Source organism: Zonotrichia albicollis, chromosome 33, assembly GCF_047830755.1.
Source record: "Zonotrichia albicollis isolate bZonAlb1 chromosome 33, bZonAlb1.hap1, whole genome shotgun sequence".
Classification (NCBI taxonomy): Eukaryota; Metazoa; Chordata; class Aves; order Passeriformes; family Passerellidae; genus Zonotrichia; species Zonotrichia albicollis.
The window spans coordinates 2,602,979-2,629,111 of NC_133851.1; the positions used below are offsets into that span (position 1 = coordinate 2,602,979).

The window sequence follows — 26,133 nt, forward strand, 5'->3', positions numbered from 1 at the left end:
GTGAGCTCAGCAGATTCCCCCTTCCCACAGGGGGGGGTCACACCCCCTCCCCACACACCCCCCGTGCCCGGGTCAATGCCCCCCGTGCCCTGCACGGAGCCAGGCTGGTGCCAGGTCTGTGTTTATTCGTGGTTTGTCCTCACACACGAAGCGGTGCCGGGTGTGGGGGGACCTTGGGGAGACCTCCGGGGGGCATTGGGGGGTCCCTGGGTCTCATCAAACCCAGGGAGAAGGTGGCAGGTGTGGGGGGACCTGGGGGAGACCCCCGGGGGTTTTTTGGGGGTCCCTGGGTCGGGTGGGTGTCACCAAACCCAGGGAGAAGGTGGGGGGACACTGGGGGAGACCCCCGGGGGTTTTTTGGGGGTCCCTGGGCCAGGTGGGTGTCACCAAACCCAGGGAGAGGGTGCAGGGTGACAGGGACCAGAGGCCACACAGAACAGCCCTGGCATGGCTGAGGGTGACCCCAAGGGGGGCCAAGGGCTGCCCCCATCACCCCACACGGCTTTGGGGTGCAGGGCACGGCATGGGGGGGGGCTGTGGGGTGCCCCCCACCCAGGGAAAGGGCTGCCCCAGGGCTGGGGGTTATTGCTGGGTGCTGCTGGTGAGTGGGGGCATCCCCCGGGGGTCCCCACCAGCCCGGGGGGGGGCACAGTGATACAGGAGAAGAGATCTGGGGGGGATTGAGAGGACTGAACCCCAATCCCACCCCAAAACTGCCTCAGGGGCCCTGGGGCAGCACCAGGGCTTGCAGGATGTCCGACAGGGAGACGATCCCTTTCACCACATCGCTCTCATCCACCACCACCAGCCGGTGGACCTGGGCAAAGCGGGGACACAGCGAGGGGCTGAGGGGGTGCAGGGACCCCCAGTGTTCCCTCAGAGACCCCCCCAGCAGGCCGGGGTTGTTACCTCAGCCTCCACCAGGCGGTTGATGATGGTTTCCAGCGTTTCGTGCTTGTAGCACTTGAGGACGCCCTCGAAGTAGTGCGAGCGGTGCTGCAGCGCCCGCGTCACCGTCACGTCCAGGTTGTTGTAGGTTTTCTCAGCTGCCAGGTTCTGGGGCAGGGACAAACATTGGGGACACATTAGGAGGCCCCCAACATCCCACAGTGTCCCCCCAAACCCAGGATTTCCCCTCATTCCAGAATTTTCCCCCCATTCCAGAATTTTCCCCCATTCCAGGATTTTCTCCCCTTTCCCCCAGCCCAGAATTTCCTCCCATTCCAGGATTTCCCCCCCCATACCAGGATTTCCCCCCATTCCAGGATTTTCCCCCATTCCATAATTTCCTCCCAGCACAGAATTTCCACCCCAGCCCATGATTTTCCATCCAGTTCAGGATTTCCCCCCATTCCAGAATTTCCCCTTATTCCAGGATTTTCCCCCCAGCCCAGAATTTCCTTCCACTCCAGGATTTTCCCCCATTCCAGGATTTTCCCCCCAGCCCAAGATTCCCCCCATTCCAGGATTTCCCCCCATTCCAGGATTTCCCCCATTCCAGGATTTCCTTCCATTCCAGGATTTCCCCCCATTCCAGGATTTTCCATCCAGTTCAGGATTTCCCCCCATTCCAGGATTTCCCCCCATTCCAGAATTTCCCCCCAACCCAGGATTTCCCCCCATTCCAGGATTTCCCCCCATTCCAGGATTTTCCCCCATTCCAGAATTTTCCCCCATTCCAGAATTTCCTCCCAGCACAGAATTTCCACCCCAGCCCACGATTTTCCATCCAGTTCAGGATCTCCCCCCATTCCAGAATTTCCCCCCATTCCAGAATTTCCCCCCATTCCAGGATTTTCCCCCATTCCAGGATTTCCCTCCCATTCCAGAATTTTCCCCCCAGCCCAGGATTTTCCCCTCAATCCAGAATTTTCCCCCACTCCAGGATTTCCCTCCCATTCCAGAATCTTCCCCCCAGCCCAGAATTTCCTTCCATTCCAGGATTTTCCCCCCAGCCCAGAATTTCTCCCCATTCCAGGATTCTCTCCCATTCCAAGATTTTCCCCCATTCCAGGATTTCCTCCCCCCCATTCCAGAATTTTCCCCCCATTCCAGAATTTTCTTCCACTCCAGGATTTTCCCCCCATTTCAGGATTTCCCCCCATTCCAGGATTTTCCCCCCATTCCAGAATTTCTCCCCATTCCAGGATTTTCCCCCATTCCAAGATTTTCCCCCCAATCTAGGATTTTCCCCCATTCCAGGATTTCCCCCCATTCCAGAATTTTCCAGCACTCACAATAACATCGAATTTGGAGTAGATATCCACCACACGCCCTGGGGAGGAAGAGGAGCAGCTCAGCCAAGCCCAGGGTGCCCAGGAGGGGACACTTGGGGACACCAGGCCAGGCCAGGCCACCCTCACCCGACTCATCCACCACGGGCAGGGCAGACACTCGGTGCTGCACGAAGATGCCCAGGGCAACGTAGATGGGAGTGCTGGTGCCAACCACGGCGATGTTCCTGTAGGTGCCAATCTGCAGCTCCTCCAGGGTCCGTGCCATGAACTCGGGCTTGGGCACCTCTGAGATCTGAGGGGACAGGGAGGGGACAGGGCTGAGCACAGGATTGATGGGGAAAGGACAAAAAAATGGGGGGCAGAGCATGGGGGGGTTGTGGGATCTCCAGGCAGGGGTGTGGTGAGGTGCCAGGGCTGTGCCCACCCACGGCTGGTGGTACCTGGTGTGCAGGGACCTGGCACAGCCCAGGCTGGGGGGTTCAGAGTGAAACCCCAAAGGTTCTGGGGCAGATTTTGGCACGGCTTAGATGGGGGGGTCAGGGCAGCCGCTGGCACAGGGAGGTGGCACAGCCTGGGCTGGCACTTGGGAGTCTCAGGGTAGCACCTGGGCCTGGCACAGTGCAGGATGGGGGTCTGAGGGCAGCCTCTGGCACAGGGAGCTGGCACAGCCTGGGTTGGCACTTGGTACCGCTTGGACTGGGAGTCTCAGGGTAGCAACTGGGCTTGGCACAGCCTGGGTTGGCACTTTGTACCACCTGGACTGGGGGTCTCAGGGTAGCACCTGGGCCTGGCACAGTGCAGGATGGGGGTCCCAGTGTGGCCCTGGCACAGGGAGCTGGCACGGCCTGGGCTGGCATTTTGCACTACCTGGATTGGGAGTCTCAGGGTAGCACCTGAGCCTGGCACAGCCCAGGCTTCACGTCTCAGGGCACAGCCCCTGGCACAATCCAGGGTGAACATCCTGGGTAATCCTGGAACGGGCACCAGGCACAGCCTGGGCTGGAAGTCCCAGTGTGACCCTGGCACAGGGAGCTGGCACAGCCTGGGCTGGCACTTGGTACAGCCTGGACTGGGAGTCTCAGGGCAGCACCTGGGCCTGGCACAGTGCAGGATGGAGGTCTCAGAGCAGCCCCTGGCACAGGGAGCTGGCACAGCCTGGGCTGGCATTTTGTACCACCTGGATTGGGAGTACCAGGGTAGCATCTAGGCCTGGCACAGCCCAGGATGGGGGTCTCAGGGCAGCCCCTGGCACAGCCTGGGCTGGAAGGTTCAGGGCACAGCCCCTGGTACAGCCCAGGATGAACATCCTGGGGTAATTCTGGCATGGGCACCGGGCACAGCCTGGCCTGGGGGTCCAAGTGTGACCCTGGCACATCCCAAACCGAGGGTCCTGCTGTGCCCCCACCCTCCCCAAGGGGCACAGACTCACAAAGAGCTTGAGGAACTTGAGGATGCGTTTGTGGGTGAGGATGTAGAGCGTGTTCCCCGAGTCGGGGTCAATGACGGGCAGCCGGTGGATCTTGTTCCGGATCAGGGAGGAGACGGCGTCAAACAGGCTGTGGGGGGCAAGGCAGGGGGGATTTGGGGTGTCCCTGGCACTGCCACCGCCGCCTGTGCCCCTCTCCCTGCCCCCCGGGCTACCTGGCATTGGGGGAAATGCACACCAGTGGCTTGAAGGAGTCTTGCAGATAAACCTCTGTGGGGAGAGGGGTGGGTGAGGGCATGGGGGGGTGGGACACCCCAGGAAGGGCAGCAGTGACCCCCCCTCACCTCTCCACGTCTCTATTTTATGTTCCTCCAGCTCGTAGATCTGCACCTGTGAGGAGGAGGAGGAGGAGGAGGAGGAGGAGGAAGCTCAGGTGGGACAGCCAAAACCCAACCCGAGCCCCCCACAGCCCCCAGCCCTCACCATGGGGGATTTGTAGTAGCGGTGCAGGATGTTGATGAAGTCGGTGATGGTCAGCATTCCTGGGGGGGCAGGCAGGGTGAGGAGGGTCCTGCCAGCCCCCCAAAACCCCCAGAGACCCCCCCAGACCCCTTTGCTCACCTACAAAACTTTGCTTTTTGCTGTCCCACAGCGGGGCCGCCCGGACGCCGTTGGTGACCAGCGCGAAGAACGCTTTCTTCACCTGCAGGCACAGGGGTCAGGGAGCCCCAAAAGTGCTCCCTTGCCCCCAAAAGTGCCTCTCCAACCCCAGAAGTGCCCCCCTGACCCCAAAAGTGCCCTCACAACCCCAAAAGTGCCCCCTCGTCCACAAAAGTGCCCCCCTTGGCCCCAAAAGTTCCCCCTTGGCCCCAAAATTGCCTCCCTGGCCCCAAAATGGCCCCCAACCCCGATGCCAAAAGTGCCCCCCTGGCCCCAAAAATGCCCCCCTTTGCCCCAAAAGTGCCCCCCTGACCCCAAAAGTGCCCTCACAACCCCAAAAGTGCCCCCCTGATCCCAAAAGTGCCCCCCTGACCCCAAAAGTGCCCCCTTGTGCCCAAAAATGCCCTCACAACCCCAAAAGTGCCCCCCCGACCCCAAAAGTGCCCCCCTTGGCCCCAAAATTGCCTCCCTGGCCCCAAAAGTGCCCTCTCGTCCCCAAAAGTGCCCCCTTGGCCCCAAAAATGCCCTCCTGGCCCCAAAAGTGCCCTCACAACCCCAAAAGTGCCCCCCTGACCCCAAATATGCCCTCTTGGCCCCAAAAGTGCCCCCCGACCCCAAAAGTGCCCCCCTGACCCCAAAAGTGCCCCCTTTGCCCCAAAAGTGCCCCTCCAACCCCAAAAGTGCCTCCCCCCGATGCCAAAAGTCCCCCCCCAGATGCTAAAAGTGCACCCCTGAACCCAAAGTGCCCCCCTGAACCCAAAGTGCCCCCCAGCCCTGGCACACCTGCAGGGATGTGTCGAAGACGACGAGTTTGGAGCTGGTGGGGATGAGGTCGTAGCAGCGATGGGATTTCATGAAGGCGGTGTAGGCACCGCGGTGAGCGTCCCCTGGGGGGGCAGCGTCAGGGGGCACCCCGAAACCGGGGGCACCCCAAAACCCCGGACACCCCAGTCCCAGACATCCCAAAACCCGTGGCACCCCGAAACCCCGGACACCCCAATCCCAGACACCCTAAAACCTGGGGCACCCCAAAACCCGGGACACCCCAATCCCAGACACCCCAAAACCTGGAGAACCCCAAAATCCAGGACATTCCCAGTCCTGGGACACCCCCAATCCCAGACACCCAGAATCTTGAGGTACCCCCAATCCTGGGACACCCCAAAACCTGGGAACTCCCAAAACCCGGGACATCCCCCAGTCCCAGACACTCCCAATCCCAGGACACACCAAAATCTTCTGACACCCCAAATCCTGGAACATCCCAAAACCCAGTACATCCCCAATCCCAGACAGCCCAAATCCTATGGCACCCACAATCCCGGGGCACCCCAAAATCCTGTGGCACCCCAAATCCTGCGACACCCCAATCCCAGACACCCCAAATCCTATGGCACGCCCAATCTTGGGACACCCTAAAACCCGGAGAACCCCAAAACCCGGGACACCCCAATCCCGGGGCACCCCAAAACCTGGAGAACCCCAAAACCCGGGACACCCCAGTCCCAGACACTCCCAATCCCGGGACACACCAAAATCTTCTGACACCCCAAATCCTGGAACATCCCAAAACCCAGTACATCCCCAATCCCAGACACCCCAAATTCTGTGGAACCCCAAAACCCGGGAGACCCCAAATCTTGTGACAGCCCCAATCCCAGACACCCCGAATCCTGTGGCACCCCCAATCCCAGACACCCCAAAACCTGGAGAACTCCAAATCCCGGGACACCCCAAATCCTGTGGAACCCCAAAATCCTGTGGCACCCCAAATCCTGGGACACCCCAATCCCAGGCACCCCAAATCCTATGGAACCCCAAATCCTGGGACACCCCAATCCCAGACACCCAGAATCTTGAGGTACCCCCAATCCTGGGACACCCCAAAACCTGGGACACCCCCAACCCCAGACGCTCGAATCCTGTGACACACACAATCCTGGGACACCCAAAATCCTCTGACACCCCAAATCCCGGGACACCCCAATCCCAGGCACCCCAAATTCTGTGGAACCCCAAAACCCGGGACACCCCATATTCTGTGGAACCCCAAAACCCGGGACACCCCAAATCTTGTGACAGCCCCAATCCCAGACACCCCGAATCCTATGGCACGCCCAATCCTGGGACACCCTAAAACCCGGAGAACCCCAAAACCCGGGACATCCCCAATCCCAGGACACCCCAATCCTGGGACACCCCCAGTCCCCAGACACCCCCATTCCCAGGACACCCCAAAATCCTGTGGCACCCCAAATCCCGGGACACCCCAATATCCTGGGACACCCCAATCCCGGGGTACCCCAAAATCCTGTGGCACCCCAAATCTCGGGACACCCCAATCCCGGGACACCCCAAATCCCGGGACACCCCAATATCCTGGGACACCTCGAATCCCGAGACATCCCCATTCCCAGGACACCCCCAACCCCAGACACCCCAAATCCTGTGGAACCCCAAATCCCGGGACATACCACACCCTCAAATGCCCCAAATCCCGTTTCACTCCCAATTTCGGACACCCAATCCCGGGACACCCTTAACTCCAGTCATGGGGCACCCCAAATCCCACAACACCCAGCTGAGGGCTCCGGGACACCCCAAACTCCGGGATATCCCCGGTCACCCCAAATCCCGGACACCCAGCTCCGGGACACCCCAAACTCCGGGATATCCCCGGTCACCCCAAATCCGGGACACCCCGAACTCCGGGATACCCCCAGTCACGGAGCACCCCAAATCCGGGACACCCAGCTCTGGGACACCCCAAACTTCGGGATATCCCCGGTCATGGGGCACCCCAAATCCGGGACACCCAAAACTTCGGGATATCCCCGGTCACCCCAAATCCGGGACACCCAGCTCTGGGACACATCAAACTCCGGGATATCCCCGGTCACCCCAAATCCCGGACCCCCAGCTCTGGGACACCCCGAACTCCGGGATATCCCCGGTGTCCCAATCCCGGACCCCCAGCTCCGGGACACCCCGAACTCCGGGATATCCCCGGTGTCCCAAATCCGGGACACCCAGCTCGGGGACACCCCAAACTCCGGGATATCCCCGGTGTCCCAATCCCGGCCCCCCAGCTCGGGGCTCCCCCAGACCCCAGGACAGGAACGGCCCCCGGGACACCCAAATCACCGCGTCCCCTCCGGTGCCTGGACCCCCCCGGTTTCACCTTCCAGCTCCGCCGGGCTCTCGGCGGCCGGGCCCGGGCCGGGGCCGGGGTCAGGCTCGGGGCCGGGATCCTGCGGACAGGCGGGGTCGGTCAGAGCGGCCGCGGTGCCGGTGCCCGACCCCGGTGTCCCCCCCAGCCCCGCTGTCCCCCCCACAACCTCCATGGGTCCCGCTCGGTCCCGAGGCGCCGCTGCCCCGCTGCCGCCCGGCTCCGGCCCCGCGCTCGCCCGGTCCCCGGTCCCGCTTCCGTCCGGTCCTGGTCCCTCTTCCGGCCGGTTCCCGGTCCCGCTTCCGCCCGGTTCCTGTCACGGTTCGTGCCCCGCTTCCGCCAGCTCCCTGTCCCGCTTCCGCCCGGTTCCTGCTCCGCTTCCGTCCGGTCCCCGGTCCCACTTCCGTCCGGTTCCTGCTCCGCTTCCGTCCGGTTCCCGGTCCCACTTCCGTCCGGTTCGTGCCCCGCTTCCGTCCGGTTCCCGGTCCCGCTTCCGCCTAGTTCCTGTCACGGTTCGTGCCCCGCTTCCGCCCGGTTCCTGCCCCAATTTCTGCTCGGTTCGTGCCCCGCTACCGCCGTTCCCTGAACCACTCGGGCCCCGTTCCTGTTCCCGCCCCGTTGCCATTCCCGGATCCGCTCGGTTCCCGGTTCCGCCCGGTTCTCGGAACCACTCTCGGTCCCGGTTCCACCCCATTCCCGGTCCCGCTTCTGCCCGGTTCCCGGTACCACTCCCGCCCCGTTCCTGGTCCCGGTGCCGCCCACTGGCTCCCGGCCACCGGGTCGCGGGGATGGTTTTGGGGGGATTCGGGTCACACCTCTGGGGACCCCCGGGGGTTCAGGGACACGGCGGGACACACCGGGCATGGCCCGGGGCGGTGGGACACACGGACATGGGGTCCCCGAGGGTGGGGACACACGGACATGGAAGGGGTGGGACACACGGACATGGGGTTCCCGAGGGTGGGGACACACGGACATGGAAGGGGTGGGACACATGGACATGGGGTCCCCGAGGGTGCGGACACACGGACATGGAAGGGATGGGACACACGGACATGGGGTCCCCGAGGGTGGGGACACACGGACATGGGGTCCCCGGGGCTGGGGGGGGGGGGACACACACGAGGGTCCCAAGGGTGGCGACACAGCTCAGGGTGAGCCAGGGCAGGGCCACCGATTTTGGGACAGACACCTCGGCTGGGGGGACACGTGGGGACAGCAAGGACCGAGCTGCCCTCGATGGACCCCGGTGTCACCACTGTCCCCTCCCAGACCCCCCCCGAGGGATGAGGCGGCCTCGGCTTCTCACGCGCTTTATTTAAAATAACATCCAGTGGTTCCGGTATTGGTAAAAACGGGATTTCTACACGCCCCGGCCTATGTACAGCTCTGAAAGTTAAATTTCTCGTATATTTTCTGTTAAAACTTTCTCATCCCCCCCCACTCGCGCTTTTCCTCTGGTATTTTTTTTTTTTTTTTTACTTTTTTAAAATTTTCTTTTTTTTAAAGATTTTTACCTTAAACTTTTTTTGTTTCAGATTTTTTTTTTTTTTTTTAGATTTTTTTTTTTTTTTTTGCAGCTTTGACGAGTTTGCGGAAGCAGCTTTTCAAAATCGGGCCCCGGCCCCCCCCCCAACACTGCACCGGGGGGGTGGGGGGGGGAGAGGGGGGCACCACCCCCATCATCAGACCCGACGCCCCCTCCCCATTTTGCAGGAGGAGCAGGGGGGTCCCTCCCCTTCCTTCCCCGCGCCGTGTTTGTGCGTTAAGAGATCCCGGCGCCCCCCGGGAGTGGGGAGGGGGCGGGCAGAGACCCCCGGGGTGGTGGGTGGGGTTGAGGGGGGGGGGTCGGGGGTGTTAATGCCCACTCGCTGCTTCACTCTCCCCTGCCTGGCAGGAGGTTCCAGAGAGAGACCCCCCCCCATCCATCCCCACCCTCACACCTCGGAGATTGGGTTTTAAAAAAAACCCTCCCCACACCTTTTTTAAATTTTTTTTTTTTTTTTTTTGCCCCTGCACCCCAAATCTCAGCCCAGCAGAGCACAAAGAGCCCCCCCCTCCCAGCCCCGTCTAGTATATACAATATAAGGTATAAATAGATAAATAACCTTCCCCCCCCTCCCCAGTGCAGCCCCAGCTGGGAGGGCCAAGGGTGAGCAAGGGGGGGGGGGGGGGCTCCATCCAACCCCTCCCAGCCACGTGTGGGGAGGAGGGGTCCCCACCCAGCCCCTCCAGCCCCCCCACCAGAGCTGGGGGAGTGGGTTTGACCCCCCCCCTCACCCTCTCCCCCATCCCCACCTCACACCTTGGCACGTCACACGGCTGGGACCTCCTTAAGGGGGGGGACAAGGAGGGGGTGTCCCCATGTCCCCCCTTCAAGGTGTCCTGGAGGAGGGGGACACGAGGAAGCCACAATCACTGAGGGAGAGGGAAAGACCCCCCCCCCCCCAAAACTTTGGGAGGCAGGTTGGGATGGAGGGGAGGGGGCTCACATTTAAAAACAACAACAAATAAAAAGAAACAAATCTAACACTTAAAATGAGGTAGGTTTGGGTGCAGAAGCTCCTTGTGTCTGTCGGGGTCTTGGCTGCATCCCGCCGCCGCTCCGGGGTTCTCGTCCACACGCACAAACAAAAACAAAACAAAACAAAACAAAAAAAAAGAGATCAAAAAGGAACCGAGAGCGAGCTCTGGCCGCCACCACGCTGGGCAGGGCAGAGCCCGGATTGTCGAGCTCAAGGAGTCTGTGTTACCTTGGTAATTAGCGAGCAAATATTATTAGTTTCTTAAAAAAAAAAAAAAAAAAGGACAAAAACAAAAAAAAAGAAAAACCAAAAAAATAAAATAAAATAAAATAATCGTTATATCCAGACCGGCTCCGCACAATCGCTCCGGCCACGCTGGGCCCGGCGCTGTTTCCCCATCCGCGGCTCTCCCATGAGGGAGGCAGGCAGGGGGTGGTGGTGAAGGGGGCGTTTCTGAACCCCCCCACTCCTTTTTTTTTCCTCCTCGCAGGACGAAGCAAAGAAAACCCTGAGTTGCCAGTTCATCTGTCTGTCCGTCCGTCCCGCTCGGGCAGGGCCGGCAGCGCTGCAGCCGCCGCTCTCCCTCCGTGCCCGGCCGCCCCTGGCACCTCCTGCAGCCCTGGGGGGCTCGGCCAGGTCTCTGAGGCGGGGGTGGCAGCCCCCAGCCCCCTTTTTTCCCAGTTAGTTCATCCACTTCCTGCAATTCCAAGCTCCACAGTGGCAGGGGATCTTGTGCTGATCGTCCTCGAAGTCGAACTGGTAGTCGTAGGTGAGCTGGGAGGGAGAGGCGAGTCAGCCAAAGCACAGAGCTCAGCCCTGCCACGTCCAGCCCCCCTCCCTGGGTCCCCTGAGGCAGATATCTTTTATGAAAAAATCTTTTCTTTAAGATTTTTTCCTCCTGAGAAGCTGAGAAGCCTCAGGAACAATATGTAAACAACAGACAGAACAAGAGGACACAGTCTCAAGCTGCAGCAAGGGAGATACAGGCTAGAATTAAGGAGGAAGTTTTTCACAGAAAGAGTGATGAAATACTGGAATCATCTACCCAGGGAGGTGGTGGAGTCACCATCCCTCGATGTGTTTAAAAAAAGACTGGATGTGGCCCTTGGTGCCATGACCTAGTTGAGGTGTTAGAACATGGGTTGGACTCGATGATCTTAAAGGTCTCTTCCAACCTAGAAATTCTGTGATTCTGTAAACATTGATTATCTGCTGTGGAATGCAACAGGTGCATCTGTGATTGGCCCACGTTGGTTGTTTTTAATTAATGGCCAATCACAGTGAGCTGGCTCGGACAGAGAGCCGAGCCACAAACCTTTGTTATCACTCTTTGCTATTCTATTCTTAGCCAGCCTTCTGATCAAACTCTTTCTTCTATTCTTTTAGTATAGTTTTAATGTAATATATATGATAAAAATAAAAGAATAAATATTTTAGTATAGTTCTAATGTAATATATATGATAAAATAATATACTATTCTTTTAGTATAGTTCTAATGTAATATATAGGATAAAATAATAAATAATAAAAATCAAGCCTTCTGAAACATGGAGTCAGATCCTCGTCTCTTCCCTCATCCGAGCACCCCTGTGAACACCATCAGAGTCCCCCAGGACCCCCTGAGCCCCTCACTGACCTCCTCCCCCTTGGGGATGCGCCGGCTGGAGATGATGATGATCTTGTCCTCCTTGTCGAAGGTCACGACTTCGGCCACGCAGTTCGGGGCACACGAGTGGTTGATGTACCTGGGGGACGATCGTGGTCAGCACGGAGCCAGGGGCAGGACAGACGGACGTCGTGGCTCCCTCTGGGGGTATCCCAGCACCCCAAAGCCCCCCCTGTGCTCACCTGGCCGGGCCCCCCGTCAGCGTGGCGTCAATGACGTGCTCGTTGTTGATGCGGAACATGTAAATGCCGCGGTTCTGCCGTGGAGGAGAAGAGGGGGTTCAGGGGTGCACTGAGGTCCCCACATCCCACCTGAGTTGATTTCCACCATCCCATGTTCCACTGGAGACCCTCAAATTCCATATGAGTTCTCCACATCCCCCCCCGAGTGGCTCCATGTCCTACCAGAGCTCCCAAAATCTCACCTCAGACCCTACCAGAACCCTTGATAACCCTCTCAAGTCCCTCCACGGCCTGAGTCCGCACATGTCCTGCCAGAGCCTTCAACATCCCCCCCAAATTCACTCTCATCCCACACAAGTCCCCAACATCCCATCTGACTCCTCCCATGCCCTTCTTCATGTTCCACCAGAGCCCACATCTCACCTAAGTCCTCTCACATCCCATCTGACTCCTCCCATGTCCTTCTCAGTCCCTCCACGTTCCACCAGAGCTCACAACATCCCACCCAAGTCCTCTCTATCCCACCTGAGCCTCAACATCCCATCTGACTCCTCCCATGTCCTTCTCCATGTTCCACCAGAGCCCACAACATCTCACTCAAGTCCTCTCAAATCCCATCTGACTCCTCCCATGTCCTCAGCGTCCCTCCATGTTCCACCACATCCCCCCACATCCCTCCATCCCCACCATGTCCCTTCAACATCCCACCCACCTCCACCCACATCCCCCCTGAGCCTCCAACCACCCATCTAACTCCTCCCATGTCCTTCTCAGAGCCATTCCATCTTCCACCAGAGCCCACAAAGTCCCACCCAAGTCCACTCTCATCCCACACAAGCCCCCAACATCCCATCTGACTCCTCCCATGTCCTTCTCAGTCCCTCCATGTTCCACCAGAGCCCACAAAGTCCCACCCAAGTCCTCTCTATCCCACCTGAGCCTCAACATCCCATCTGACTCCTCCCATGTCCTTCTCAGAGCCCCTCCATGTTCTACCAGAGACCACAATTTCCCACTCTCATCCCACCTGAGCCCAAACATCCCATCTGACTCCTCCCATGTCCTTCTCCATGTTCCACCAGAGCCCACAACATCCCACCCAAGTCCCTCCACATCTCGCCCAAGCCCCCAGCACCCCCAGCAGAGCCCCACCTGCTCCTCATAGATCTTCTCCCGCCTGTTGGCCACCTCGTTGCGGATGATGGTGCCGATGTACTCGATGACCATCGTGTGCTTCTCGATGTCCTTGGCCGCGTAGAGCCCCAGCCCCTGGATGCGGGACCGTGCCAGGTACACGTTGTTCTTCCACTCCGTCTTCAGGCGCCGGTACTGGGAGGACTTGGAGTGCACAAACTGTTTGCTGTAGGGCGTGTTGGTCTCGCCCGTGAACGTGCTCTGGTAGGCCTTGGACATGCTTGTGCTGTTCAGGGTGTGGGGCCTTTGAGGAGAGGGGGATGAGAAGGGTTAGAGATGAGAGATCCCAGTTCTGTTGGTGGTTCCCAGTTCTCCTGGTGGATCCCAGCTCTGCTGGTGGATCCCAGCCTCACTTACCGCTTGTAGTGGGTGAGGATCTTGGGCTCGGAGCGGGCACAGCCAGTGGGATTGATCATCAAGGGCAGCTCCATGAGAGGATGGCGCCCATAGCGGAACAGGTAATTCTGGCAGCTCTCCACACCCGGCAGCTGCAGAGGGGGAGATGGACAGGGGGTCAAGAGGCAGCAGCAGGATGGACCCCCAGTGTGGAGGGGAGAGCTCCATGCCCACCCCGGGACCCACCGACTCGGCGATGCGCAGCACCGCGTGCACCGTGAGGCCGAAGAGCTCCTCGCCCTTCAGGTACTCGGGGAAGAGTCGCAGCATGTCGGCCTCCTTCCTCATCATCGCCACCGGCTCGATGATCCGGTTCCACACAGCTGCCAAGGGAAGGGAGAGCCACAGAATTAATGAGGCTGGAAAAGATCTCCAAGATCATTGAGTCCAAGTGACCAATCACCACCAGAGCAAAGCACTCAGGGAAGGGAGAACCACCAAATTAATGAGGCTGGAAAAGACCTCCAAGATCATTGAGTCCAAGTGACCAATCACCACCAGAGCAAAGCACTCAGGGAAGGGAAAGCCACCAAATTAATAAGGCTGGGAAAGATCTCCAAGATCATCGAGTCCAAGTGACCAATCACCACCTCATCACCAGAGCAGAGCACTCAGGGAATGGAGAACCACAGAATTAATTAAGCTGGAAAAGATCTCCAAATCATTGAGTCCAAGTGACCAATCACCACATTGTCACCAGAGCAAAGCACTCAGGGAAGGGAGAACCACAAAATTAATGAGGCTGGAAAAGATCTCCAAGATCATCGAGTGACCAATCACCACGTTGTCACCAGAGCAAAGCACAGAGTGCCACAGGTTGAATTATGGGCACCTCAAGCCATTTCCCACCACCTCACCCTCTGGTGTGGCTCAGCCACTGGCACAAAGGTCGGACACCAGCACATCCCAACTCCTTACCTTGTGGCGAGGAGTCAGAGAAGACAAGATCCTCCAAGCCCTGCTCGATGACCTGCACGACGAACTCGGGGCGCCCGTTGTTCTCGCAGATGGTGCAGCGGTAGCAGCAGCGGCGGTTGTTGGTCCGCAGGCTCCAGTAGATGCGCGTGGCCTCGTAGCCCACGGGGTAGAGCGCCGTGACGCTGTGGAAATCGGCCATCTGGTGGGGCAGCAGCTGCCCGATGGCGTGGAAGACCAAGCCGCCCACGCGGAACATGTGGAGCCGCTCGCCGCGCTGGATGATGCTGGCGATCTGCTTCACCTCGTCCCGCTCGATGTAGACGCGGCGGAACACGGTGAAGCTGCTGAGCTCCTGCTCGCAGGGCCCCTTCAGCTTGTGCAGGGGGCACAGCATGGTCTTGTCCTTGAAGAACATGCACTTGGCGCGGATGGCGCAGGCGAAGTGGTACACGCTGGGGCAGCGGATGCGTTTGCAGCTGTTGGTGGCGCCGGTTTTCTGGCACAGGGAGCACTTGGTGAGCAGCCCGCGGTGCAGAGCCACCTCCACGTTGATCAGGGCCCCTCCCTGAGTCTCGTACACCTCCGTGGACCACAGGGCGCAGTTCAGGTGGACCCAGAGGTCGAGGTCAAGGTTGAGCAGGCGGGCCGGCCCGTCCGTGGCGCCGTCGCCCTCCTCGTGACAGAAGCAGCACTTGCGCATGTCCTGCGGCACCTTCTCGGGGCGCAGCGTGGTGCCCAGCTTGTCGATGAACTCGGCGATCTCCTTGTCCCCGTCGCGCTTGGCTCCCCCTTTCTGGATGGTGACGAGGAAGCGCAGCCGTTTCCAGCGCACCCCCTTCCACTTCTTCAGCCGCGGCCTCGCCTCGTCCCCGTCCTCCAGAGGCCGCGAGCGCGGCTTGAATCGGGGAGGGGAGTGGACGGCCGTGGCTCCTTCCTCCTGGGGGGCTGGCGAGGGGGCCGCTGGCAGTGGTGACAACGGGGCTGGGGCTGCCTCGTGGGACGCCTCGGGGTCGGGGACCCTGGTGGGCTCAGCGGGGCTGGATGGGGAGGGGACGGAGGGGGACAGCGGGGGCGAGGGTTCCTGGGGCAGGACAGAGAGCTGCCGCACGTCCAGGTTGGAGACGTTGTTGACGTAGCAGTGGTGAAGGGTCTTCTCAGGAGCAGGGCTCTCCTGTGGTGTGGGGAGGGGGGCATGGGCAGAGAGTTGGAGACCCTCAACCTCCCTGAACATTGCAGGGATGGAGACCCCCAACCTCCCTGAACATTGCAGTGATGGAGACCCCCAACCTCCCTGAACATTGCAAGGATGGAGACCCCCAACCTCCCTGAACATTGCAGGCATGGAGACCTCCAATCTCCCTGAACATTGCAAGGATGGAGACCCCCAACCTCCCTGAGCATTGTAGGCATGGAGACCCCCAACCTCCCTGAACATTGCAGTGATGGAGACCCCCAACCTCCCTGAACATTGTAGGCATGGAGACCCCCAACCTCCCTGAACATTGCAAAGATGGAGACCCCCCCAACCTCCCTGAGCATTGCAGGGATGGAGACCTCCAATCTCCCTGAACATTGCAGGGATGGAGACCCCCAACCTCCCTGAACACTGCAGGCATGGAGACCCCCAACCTCCCTGAACATTGCGGGGATGGAGACCCCCAACCTCCCTGAACATTGCAAAGATGGAGACCCCCCCAACCTCCCTGAGCATTGCAGGGATGGAGACCTCCAATCTCCCTGAACATTTCAGGGATGGAGACCCCCAACCTCCCTGAACATTGCAGGGATGGAGACCCCCAACCTCTCTGAACATTGCAGGGATGGAGACCCCCAACCTCTCTGAACATTGCAGGGATGGAGACCCCCAACCTCTCTGAACATTGCAGGGATGGAGACCCCCAACGTCTCTGAACACTGCAGGGAGGGGTCCCAGACCCCACAGTGTCCCACATGCCCCCAGTCCTGCAAGGACCTCCCGGACTCCTTCCTGGGACACCCAGCACCAGCCCGGGGCCAGGCCCCAGGAAACTCCCTGCAATCATGGAGTGACCTACAGGGACCACCATGCACCTCTACCAAAGAGTCCCTGCTCCTGTAGCCAGCCACAGCCCATGGGTACCCCAAAACCCCTCTCCCAGCTGTGCGGGGACCCCTGCACGCCACTGACCTGTCTGAGCAGCGTCAGGAGGTCCAGCTCGCCCTTGAGGCTGTACCCTGGCAGCACTGCATCAAACTGCTTCAGCCACTCCGAGCTGCTGTCCGGCACCTTCCCAGCCAGAGCCTTCTCCTTCCCTCCGAGCATTCCTGCGAGAGGGATGGACTGCCCATCATGGGGGTCCCAGCCCGGGGACACGGGGGGCCATGGGGACAAGGGGAACACTCACCGGCCATATCAGTCTCCACCTTCTTGGCCTCCACCACAGCTGCTCGCACAGGGCCGTCGGGGAACAGCACCTCATAGGAGCTGGGGATCTTCATACTCAGCAGCTCAGCCATGGCCACCATCACCCCATTGAGGTTCTAGGTGAGAGGAAGGCGGGATGGGTCCGGGGGTGACACAGGTGTCACTGTGTTAGGTCACTGCTGGGACCCCAAAGGTCTGTGAATCCCCCAATCCCCTCACTCACCTTGGCAGCCGCTGCAGACACCGTCAGCATGACGGACACCTCGCTGCTCTTGCCCTTCTCCCATGGGGCTCCAGGGCCTGCTGCCCCCACCTTGCCTGGAGGAGCCCCAAAGGGCTCTGCGACCTCGTAGGGTTTTGTGTCGGGGAACACTGGTGTGGGGAGAGGGGGGTCAGAGCCATGGGGAGCAGAGCCAGGGTCAGAACTGTGCAGACCAACAGCCACCCATGAGCCCACCCAGCTGCCCCAGATCCCTGCAGGGAATCCACCACCCTGCAAATCCTTTTCCCTCACATCCCACACTTCCCAAGGACCCTTCCCCTAGCTCCCTTAATCCCCCGTAGACCAGGAACTCTGTCCTGCCCCATCCATATCCCTTCTCCAAACTCTCTCCCTGCGCTGCACATCCCACAAACTCCCTCCTGCCCAGTCCATACGGACCACAGACCCCTCCTGCCCTGATCCACACACCCCTGCAGCCCACCCCACCTGGGATGCTGGCCCGGGGGATGATGGGGATGATGGGGGACAGCACACGCTCCTCCAGCTCTGGCTTGGCCTCGCTGAGCAGGGGGAAGCGGAGCAGCTCCTCGCCCAGGACACTCTCGGGGGATGAAGCAGGGACGATGCTGTCGGGGGAGTCGCTCTCGTCGTCGCTCTCCATCCTGTGGGGAGGGAGGTGTCAGGGGCCACAGGGCCTGGTGTCACCCATGGAGGGACTGATGGCACTTGTGGTGGGGTCTCTCACCTGACATCCTCGGTCTGGTTGTGTGGAGGGGTGGGCAGTGCTGCCAGCAGGTCCAGGCTCTTCACCTCCACAGCTGGTGCATCTGCAGAGAAGACACGGGTGTCACCAGGGGGAGTGACAGGTGGCAGCAGCACGGATTCCGTGCCACCCCTGTGCCAGCCAGGCTCACCTTTCTGGCCGTGGGGCTCACGGGCTGGGTCGGCATCCTTGGGCTGCTCCCCCAGCTCTTCAGGGGCCGTGACACCGTTCACCATCTTCTGCTGCACGGAGGGAGGGGGTGTGGGGGGCAGCGAGGAGGGTGGCGTGGGTGGGTTGCTGAGGTTGTTCTGGGGGGAGACGGTGGGGTGAGAACAGCAGGATGGTCCAGGACCCCCAGAAAAGGGGGACAACCCCCCTCTCACCTTGGTGAGCAGCTGGGAGTAGTAGTCAGGGACGCTGTCCAGCACAGCGCTGCCGAAGGCGCCCCTCAGCTGGCTCTTCCCGTTGATGGGGCTGCTGCCGAAGGGCGCGAAGAGGCTGAAGTTGGCCATGATGGTCGGCTCGGTCAGGGGCAGCAGCGACAGCTCCTGGGGACAGAGCTGTGAGTGGAGGGGACAAGGGCAAAGGAAGCCCCCTGCCACACCCTGGCCCACAGCTGTCACAGACATCTTTCATGAAAAATCCTTTCCTTAGGATTTTTCCTCCTGAGAAGCAGAGAGGCCTCAAGGACAAAATGTAAACGTTGAATATCTGCTGCTGTAGAATGCAACAGGTGGATCTGTGATTAGTCCATGTTAAATGTTTGTGATTAATGGCCAATCACAGCCCAGCTGGCTCAGACACAGAGCCCGAGCCACAAACTTTTGTTGTCATTCTTTCCTATTCTATTCTTAGCTAGCCTTCTGATGAAACCTTCTATTCTTTTGGTATTGTTTTAATGTAATATATATCACAAAATAATACATCAAGCCTTCTAAAACATGGAGCCAGATCCTCGTCTCTTCCCCAGTCCAAGACCCCCTGCAAACACCGTCACACACGGCCGTACCTGCTTCAGCTGCTTCATGAGGGCCTCGCCAGGACGCAGCCCCTCATCCTTGCGCAGCTTCTTGCGGGACGCCGGCATCCGCTCGTTGCCTTTCTGCACCCGCTTCGGCTTGGTGGGCGCTGGCTTCCTGGCAATGGAGGGGTCCTGAGGAGGAAAAAGGGGGCATGAGCAGTGCCAGCGCAGCCCCTCACCCACCTCACCCCCAGCCCAGCCTCTGCTGCTCACCTCCCGGCCCAGCAGCAGCGACTGTGGCCGTGCTTCTGTCCCAGCGCTCCGGTTCTCTATGTGCCCGTTGAGCTCGCCTGGGCTCTGCGCTGAGAGCTGCACGTTCTTGGCGCGCAGCAGCTTCTGCAGCAGCAGGTGCCCAGCCTCGGAGCGCCCACCCTGGGCCAGCAGGCTGTTGGCTTGGCTGTCCCCAGGGTCCCCATTGGCCTCTGGTTTTGCTGTCTCATCTCCATCCACCTCACACTGTGCCACTGCTGCTGCCTCTTCCTTGGGCTCCTGCTTCACCAACACCTGGGGGGCTTCACCTGCCGTAGGAGCCCCCTCTGGCACAGCCCCGTTGATGCGGGTCTCAGCAGGGTCAGCTGGGTCCGCCCCAGGTGCCTCGGTGTCCCAGGGGCCGTGTGCTGGGTCAGGGAGGGCCCCGCTTGGCGTGGGAGCCAGCCCTGGCTCCATGGGTGCTGCAGGGCTGGGGGCCAAGGCCGGGACCCCTGGTGATGTCTTCTTTGGCTCTTGGGGGCTCTGCTCGGGGCTGGCCAGGTGCTGGGGGGCACAGCCCAGGGGTGAGGGGGCTGGTGGCGTGGGGAGGCGGATGAGGCCGGGCTGGGGGCCACGGGCAGCCAGAGCTGCCTGAACCAGCTCAGCCAGGGGCTGCTGGGGAGGCTGCCCTGGCAGTGCCCGCCCCGCCTCGCTGGCAGAGCCGCTCTGTGCCTCCGCTGGGGCGTCTGCCCGGGGCTGGAAAAGGGACCCCATGGGGCGAGGGGGCTGGCGGGTAGCCTGCAAGCTGTAATCCGGGGCCTGCCCGGGGAAGGGGCCGGGGGTCCGTAGTGCCTGGTTCTGCTGCAGCAGGCTCTGCTGGTGCCGCTGCACCAGGAGGGCCTGGAGCTGCTGCTGCTGCTGCGGCGTCAGGTGCCGCAGCTGCGGGTTCTTGGCCAGGACACCCTGGAGCTGCGCCCGGATCTGCCCCATCACCGGCCCTGGCACCTGCCCCAGGAGACCTGGGGGGAGAGTGGCAGTGCCCGACGCTGGCCCTACTTTGTGCTGAACGGGGCTCTGGAGCCGCGGGGGCTGTGGCTGCCCTGGCAGGGCCCCTGCCACCCCCTTGCCTGGCTGCTCTGGGGGCCGCGGTGCCGGCACCATGGCCTGTGCTGGGCCTGTCCCACAGCCCAGGGCTTGCTCTGCCACCCCAGCCGTGTCCCCGTGCTGCTGGGACAGCTCAGGGTGCACGGCCCCAGGGCTCTGCAGCGATGGGGCCAGCAGGGCCCCTGGCTGCCCGGGGGCTGCCCGCATAACACCCGGCTGTGGGGAGCTCAAGAGGAGCTGCTGGCCCTGCCCTAGCTCAGCCTGGTGCTTGGGGGCCTGGGGCTCCCCCAGCCCCGGGGGGTTCAGGGCTCCCTGCTGCTCCCCGTGCAGCTGCCCCCCGCTCTCCACGCCCTCAGCGTGCAGGGCGCTGCCGTCCATGCCCGCGGGCTGCTCCTTGGCAGCCAGGACCGCCGGGGCCGGCTGCATTCCCTGACTCAGGTGCAGCACAGAGGGGGCCTGGCCCCCCGCCCCGTGCTGCGGAAAGTGCTGCATGGAGGAGGGCTGCCCCTGGCCCAGCCCCAGGAGAGCTGGCTGGGCAGCCGCTGCTGAGTTCTGCTGCTGCTGCTGTGGAGCCAGCAGTGCCCGAGACTGCCCCAGCTGCTGGGATAGCACGAGCCGGTGGCTCAGCATCCCCGGAGTCTGCGGTGCCAGCTGGGGCGAGCCCAGCACCCGCTGCTGGTGGGGGGCCAGGACGACCTGGCGCTGGGCTGGGGGGTGGCCCAGCACGCCAGGCTGGTGCTGCAGCCCTGGCCCGTGGCCCAGCACGCCTGGCTGCTGCTGGGGTGAGAGCTGCTGCACCAGGAGGCTCTGCTGGCTGCCCAACAGCCCCGGCTGCTTCGGCACCATGGGCTGAGCCCCTGCGCCGGGCTGTGGGGCTGGGGGCTGCTGCTGCTGCTGGCCCAGCAGGCCAGGCTGGCCCGGCACGGCTGTTGGCTGCACTGGGGCCTGGCCCAGCACACTTGGCTGCTGCATGGATGCCTGGCCCATCATGCCTGGCTGCTGCAGCGATGTCTGGGCCAGCACACCTGCCTGTTGCATTGAAGTTTGTCCCATCACACCTGATTGCTGCATGGACGTCTGTGCCATGATGCTCTGTGGCTGCATCGAGCCCTGTCCTATCAAACCTGGCTGTTGCATGGACGCCTGACCCATCACACCCTGTTGCTGCATCGATGTCTGTCCCATCACGCCGGGCTGCTGCATGGACGCCTGTGCCATCACACCCGGCTGCTGCAGCGATGCCTGTCCCATCACACCTGGCTGCTGCATGGAGCTTTGACCCATCACGCCCTGCTGCTGCATCGACGCTTGTGCCATGACACCTGATGGCTGCAGCGACGTCTGTCCCATCACACCTGATTGCTGCATGGCTGCCTGTCCCATCACACCTGATTGCTGCATGGCTGCCTGTCCCATCACACCCGGCTGCTGCATTGATGCTTGTCCCATCACGCCCTGCTGCTGCATGGCCGCCTGTCCCATCACACCCGGCTGCTGCAGCGACACCTGTCCCATCACACCTGGCTGTTGCATTGACGTCTGTCCCATCACACCTGCCTGCTGCTGCAGCGACACCTGGCCCAGCATGTTCTGCTGCTGCAGCTTCTGTGCCAGCTGCATCCTCTGCAGCTGCCGCTCCTGCATCAGCCGGCTGTCAGCCGCCAGCCCGCGCAGCGCCGGGTTCCCGCTGAAAAACGCGCCAGAGGATCCAGGTCCGGGGGCATTCCCTACAGGCTGCTGCCCCATGAAGGACAGACCCTGCTGCACGGCCATGGACACGCCGCCCTGGGGCAGGCGCAGCCCCCCAGGCTGCCCTGGCTGCTGCCCCAGGCCCTGTGCTCCCACCAGGGCTCCCCCGGGCTGCTGCACGCCGTGGGCTGACAGGAGCTGTCCTGGGAGCTTGGACATGAGGCGAGGGCTCTGCGAGGGGCTCAGGGCCATCACTGCTGAGGCCTGGTGCTGGTGCTGCTGCTGCTTGTTGCGGTATTCAGCCATGAGGTTGGTGTGCTCCTTCTGCTGCTTTCGCACCTGGTGGGGATGGCAGGGTGTCAGTGCCAGGAATGGCATGGAATTAGTGCCAAGGGCAGGCAAACAACACAGCCTTAGCACTGGGCATGGTGGGGCATCAGCAGCAGGAATAGCACAGATTTAATGCCCAGGATAGGGGAGCAATAGCATCAGGAATGGCACAAAAACAGTGCTAGAAATGGCACACCACGACCACCACCAGAAATGGCACAGCTTTACTGCCAGGGATAGTGAGGCATCAGCACCAGGAATGGCACAGGATAAATGCTGGGGACAGTAAAGCATCAGCACTAGGAATGGCACAGGATAAATGCTGGGGACAGTGGGGCATCAGCACCAGGAACGGCACAGGATAAATGCTGGGGATAGTAAAGCATCAGCATTAGAAATGGCACAGGATAAATGCTGGGGACAGTGGGGCATCAGCACCAGGAACGGCACAGGATAAATGCTGGGGACAGTGGGGCATCAGCACCAGGAACGGCACAGGATAAATGCTGGGGACAGTGGGGCATCAGGGCTGCAGACAGTGGGGCATTAGTGCTGGGAATGGCAGTTCATTAGTGCCAGAACAGCAGGGCATTAGCCCCAGGAATAGTGGGACATCAATGCCAGGAATGGCAGAGTGTCAGTTCCAGGAACAGCAGGGAATTAATACCAGGACTGGCACAGCATCAGTGCTGGGGACAGCAGGGCAGTAGAGCCAGAAATGGCACACTGACTCTGAGGACATCACTCAGCTTGCACTGGGGATGGCACAGTGCTAAAATTGGGAATAACGAGGCTGGCACTGGGAACAGTGGGACATCCCATTTGCACCAGGGACAAGGTGCCCACCCACACGCAGGGTCCTACCTGGTCCAGCTGCTTCTGGATCTTGCTCTGCTGCTCTGTCACCAGCTTCAGCTTCTCAGCATCGGCCTCGGGGAACTCCCTGCCGGCTTTCTTGGCCGTGCGCTGCTTGGCACAGAGCGCCTTGCGGGACTTGCGGTGCGCCCCGATCTGCTCCTCCAGCACCTTCAGCTGCATCTGCAGCAGCTGCTGCGTGTGGAACAGCCACTCCTCGTACTGGCGCTGGTCAGCCTCGTCTGTGGGATGGGGACAGGGCTCAGATCAGTGGGGACCCCGGGTAAGCAGAGACGCTGGGTCAATGGGGATCCCCAGGTCAGTGGGGACTCCCAGGTCAGTGGGGACCCCCAGGCCAGTGGAGACCCCAGCCCCAGGGCAGGGTGAGCCCTGTCCCACACCAGCCCTGCCATGTCAGTACTCACTGATGACACCCTGCGCAAAGGTGGGTGGGTTGGGGCGAGCCTGGGTCGGGTCTGTGCCACTCCGCTCCTGCAAGAAAAGGGAGTGTTCGGATGCTGTGGATTTCTGCCCTCTCCCCACAGACTCCATCCCCTCAGAGATATAAAACCAACAGTTCTGGCCTGCCAGCCCCAAGAGACACCTGTAGACCCCACTCACCTGACCAGTCCCTGCCAGTAAGTGGTTCTGCATCTCAGAGACAGCCGGGCCCCCCGAGAGCCGCTGGGCCAGCAGGGAAACCTGTTGCCTTTGGGGGGGACACACACAGAGATGAGCTGTGAGCCAGAGCCACAGCAACCTGTCTGCCCCACCCTGTGCCCCCCAGATCCCCGTGTCTGTTACCTGTTCATGCCTGGGGCCACCCCAATGCTGCCCTGAGCCATCACCTTCTTGATGCCCTTCAGTGCCACCATCTTGGCCTTGGCAATGGGGTCCATGATGTCCTCAGCTGCAAACTTGTCCAGGTCTGCTGGGACAGAGATCACAGCACGTTCAGCCCTATGCCCCAACACCCAAAAGGGCCTCGTACTCCCACAAAAAAATCCCCCCCAGCCCCTACCTGTGTCTGGGAAGAAGCTGTTGGCCAACTGCTGCTGCATGACGAGCTGGGGGGGCTTCAGGCCCAGGCTGGGGGGCTGCACCCCGCCCATCGGCTTCTGCACCAGCACCTGCTGCTGGCTCTGCTGGGGCTGCCCCAGGGCCACCTGCACCCCGTGGGGGGACGACAGCACGTGGGGCTGCCCAGAGCCCATGCCCATGTGGGGGGCCAGAGCCGGGCCCTGCTGGGGTGCGTTGAGCCGGGGGGGCTGCGGTGGCAGCAGAGGTGGCCGGGCCACCAGCCCCAGCTGGAGGGGAGTCTGAGGGGTGCCCAGACGGGGTGGCTGCCCCTCGGGAGGCTGCCCAGATGCCCCTGTGTGCAGCATGGGGTGCCCCGGGGCTTGGAGGTGCGGCGTGCCACGGGGCAGGTGGGCTGACATCTGCTGCTTCTTCTGCAGCTCCTTCTTCTCGTGCTCCAGGAGGTCCTCGATGAGCAGGGGCAGCTCGCTGGCCACCAACGAGCTCTCCATCTTGTCCAGGTCATCTGCTGGCGAGTGTCGGGCACTGCCCAGCCCCAAAGCTCCACTGTCCAGCTCGAACTTCTCCAGCAAGGGGTTGCTCTGGCCACCCAGCTGGGCAGTTGCCAGCCCACGGCCAGGGCCGGTGTAGGGGTCCTTCTCCAGCACGGGGACACCGGCGTGGCCACTGTTGGAGAACTGAGTCATGCCAAGGCGAGTGGGGCCGGTGCTGGAGCTCAGGAGGGTCTGGCCAGGTTTGACACTCAGCCCCAGCGAGGCAGAGATTTTATCTGTGCCCTGCAGTGCTTCTGACTTGATGGGGGGACCAGCGGTGGTGAACTGGCAGGGCGAGGTCTTCAGGCAGCCTTCCTCCAGCTTGGGCTTGACATCAGTGGGCAGCGAGCCGGGCTTTGCCTCTGCACCCTGCGCCTTGAAAGTCGGGTCGGGGGCCAGCACAGTGCCCGTGGGGCAGGCAGAGAGTCCCAAGCCCATCCCAGGCACCAATCCTTCTTTGGGCACCTCCTGATCCTCCGCAGATGGGGTCACATCTTTGCTGTCCCCAGTGTCAGGGAGCTTCAAGGGGGGCGCTGGTGGTTCTGTCTTGAGCTGGGCCTCCCGCTCTGCCTTCTCGTTGGCCGACTCCACCAGGCGCAGGTGCTCGTTGAAGATGTCCTTCTTGTCCCCAGTGTCCAGCTCGGGGTCGGTGTAGGCCAGCAGGTCGAACTCATCCCCGTTCAGCAGGTCATCCAGGTGGGGGTCTGCTGTCTCCAGGCTGTCCAAGTTGTCCAAGTCATCGTCCCCTTTGGCCACATCTGGATCCAGGCTAAGGTTGGCCAAATCATCATCATCTTCCAAGTCCTTGTGGGAGCCAAAGTCGTCATCCAGGTCAGGCTCCACGGGCACCTCGCAGGGCAGCCGTGCCCCCTCCAGGCTCAGGTGGCTTTTCCCAGGGGTGGGCGCAGGCTCTGGAGCGGGGCCATCCTTGGCACCCTCGGGGCGCAGGCTGGCACCGGAGGACAGGGGGCGTGGAGGGATGTGCTGCTGCAGCTCCAGGGTGGGTGCTGGCAGTGGAGGTGCCACCTTGGCGTGGGGCTGCTGGTGGCTGTTGCCCATCTCGGCTCCCTGTGGGGACGCGGGTGGCAGCGGTGCTGGAACCTTCTGGGATGGCAGCGCCTGCATGGGCATCACTGGGGTGCACAGGGCCTGGGGGGTGCCCTCCTCCCCGGGCAGGAAGAATCGAGGCCGGGGCGCCTGGGGGGCAAAGGGAGATCCCACGACACCCCCAGGTCCTTTCTGCACGTTGTGTCGGAGCTCGATGAAGGGAGCGCCCAGAGCAGCTGGCGAGGGGGGCACGGCCTCGGCAGGGGTGGGCAGGCGGGTGCCCAGGGTGCCCATGGGGGTGCCAGCGGCCGGGGGGGCGAAGCGGGAGGTGACAGGGAGCCTCAAGGCCGCCACTGCTGCTTGTTGCTGTTGCTGCTGCTGCCACAGGTGCTGCTGCTGCTGCTGCTGCGGGGATGGTGATGGGAACACCCCACGGGGGTAGAAGGCCTGGGGGGGCCCCACCGCCGCCCTGCAAGACACCGTGGTGTTGGCACCAGCTTGGTACAGCCCCGACACGCCATGTCCCATCCCTCTGAGACTGTGCCAAGCACCCAAAATCCCAC

At 61.5% G+C, this 26,133-nt stretch overlaps 2 protein-coding genes across 4 annotated transcripts in view; both read right to left on the reverse strand.

The window, feature by feature from the left end:
• Nucleotides 1–108: 108 nt before the first annotated feature.
• On the reverse strand, nt 109–7,995 carry PRKAG1 (protein kinase AMP-activated non-catalytic subunit gamma 1). Of its 3 annotated transcripts, XM_074530937.1 has the most exons (12): nt 7,662–7,935; nt 7,505–7,574; nt 5,107–5,210; nt 4,285–4,366; nt 4,147–4,205; nt 4,008–4,053; nt 3,879–3,933; nt 3,667–3,793; nt 2,364–2,529; nt 2,238–2,275; nt 910–1,056; nt 109–817 (listed from the first exon to the last, which is right to left on the reverse strand). In XM_074530937.1, the coding sequence occupies exons 1-12, from the start codon at nt 7,665–7,667 to the stop codon at nt 719–721; spliced, it is 999 nt and encodes a 332-aa protein (XP_074387038.1). In that variant the 5' UTR covers nt 7,668–7,935; the 3' UTR covers nt 109–718. The 3 variants fall into 3 exon arrangements, with proteins under 3 accessions (XP_074387038.1, XP_074387037.1, XP_074387039.1); XM_074530936.1 differs by lacking the exon at nt 3,879–3,933 and having other exon boundaries at nt 3,667–3,878; nt 7,662–7,942; XM_074530938.1 differs by lacking the exons at nt 3,879–3,933; nt 5,107–5,210 and having other exon boundaries at nt 3,667–3,878; nt 7,662–7,995.
• Nucleotides 7,996–8,791: 796 nt separating this feature from the next.
• KMT2D (lysine methyltransferase 2D) overlaps nt 8,792–26,133 on the reverse strand; it is a 32,960-nt gene continuing 15,618 nt past the window's right edge. The window contains 21 exon segments of the mRNA XM_074530941.1: nt 8,792–10,791; nt 11,655–11,763; nt 11,867–11,940; nt 13,019–13,304; nt 13,418–13,548; nt 13,643–13,779; nt 14,375–15,545; nt 16,542–16,678; nt 16,759–16,894; nt 17,002–17,150; nt 17,488–17,663; nt 17,747–17,828; nt 17,916–18,072; nt 18,148–18,312; nt 18,774–18,917; nt 18,999–22,106; nt 22,962–23,194; nt 23,378–23,444; nt 23,574–23,661; nt 23,757–23,880; nt 23,974–26,039. Of these exon segments, the coding sequence (XP_074387042.1) occupies nt 10,699–10,791; nt 11,655–11,763; nt 11,867–11,940; nt 13,019–13,304; nt 13,418–13,548; nt 13,643–13,779; nt 14,375–15,545; nt 16,542–16,678; nt 16,759–16,894; nt 17,002–17,150; nt 17,488–17,663; nt 17,747–17,828; nt 17,916–18,072; nt 18,148–18,312; nt 18,774–18,917; nt 18,999–22,106; nt 22,962–23,194; nt 23,378–23,444; nt 23,574–23,661; nt 23,757–23,880; nt 23,974–26,039 (8,833 nt within the window). The 3' untranslated portion in view covers nt 8,792–10,698.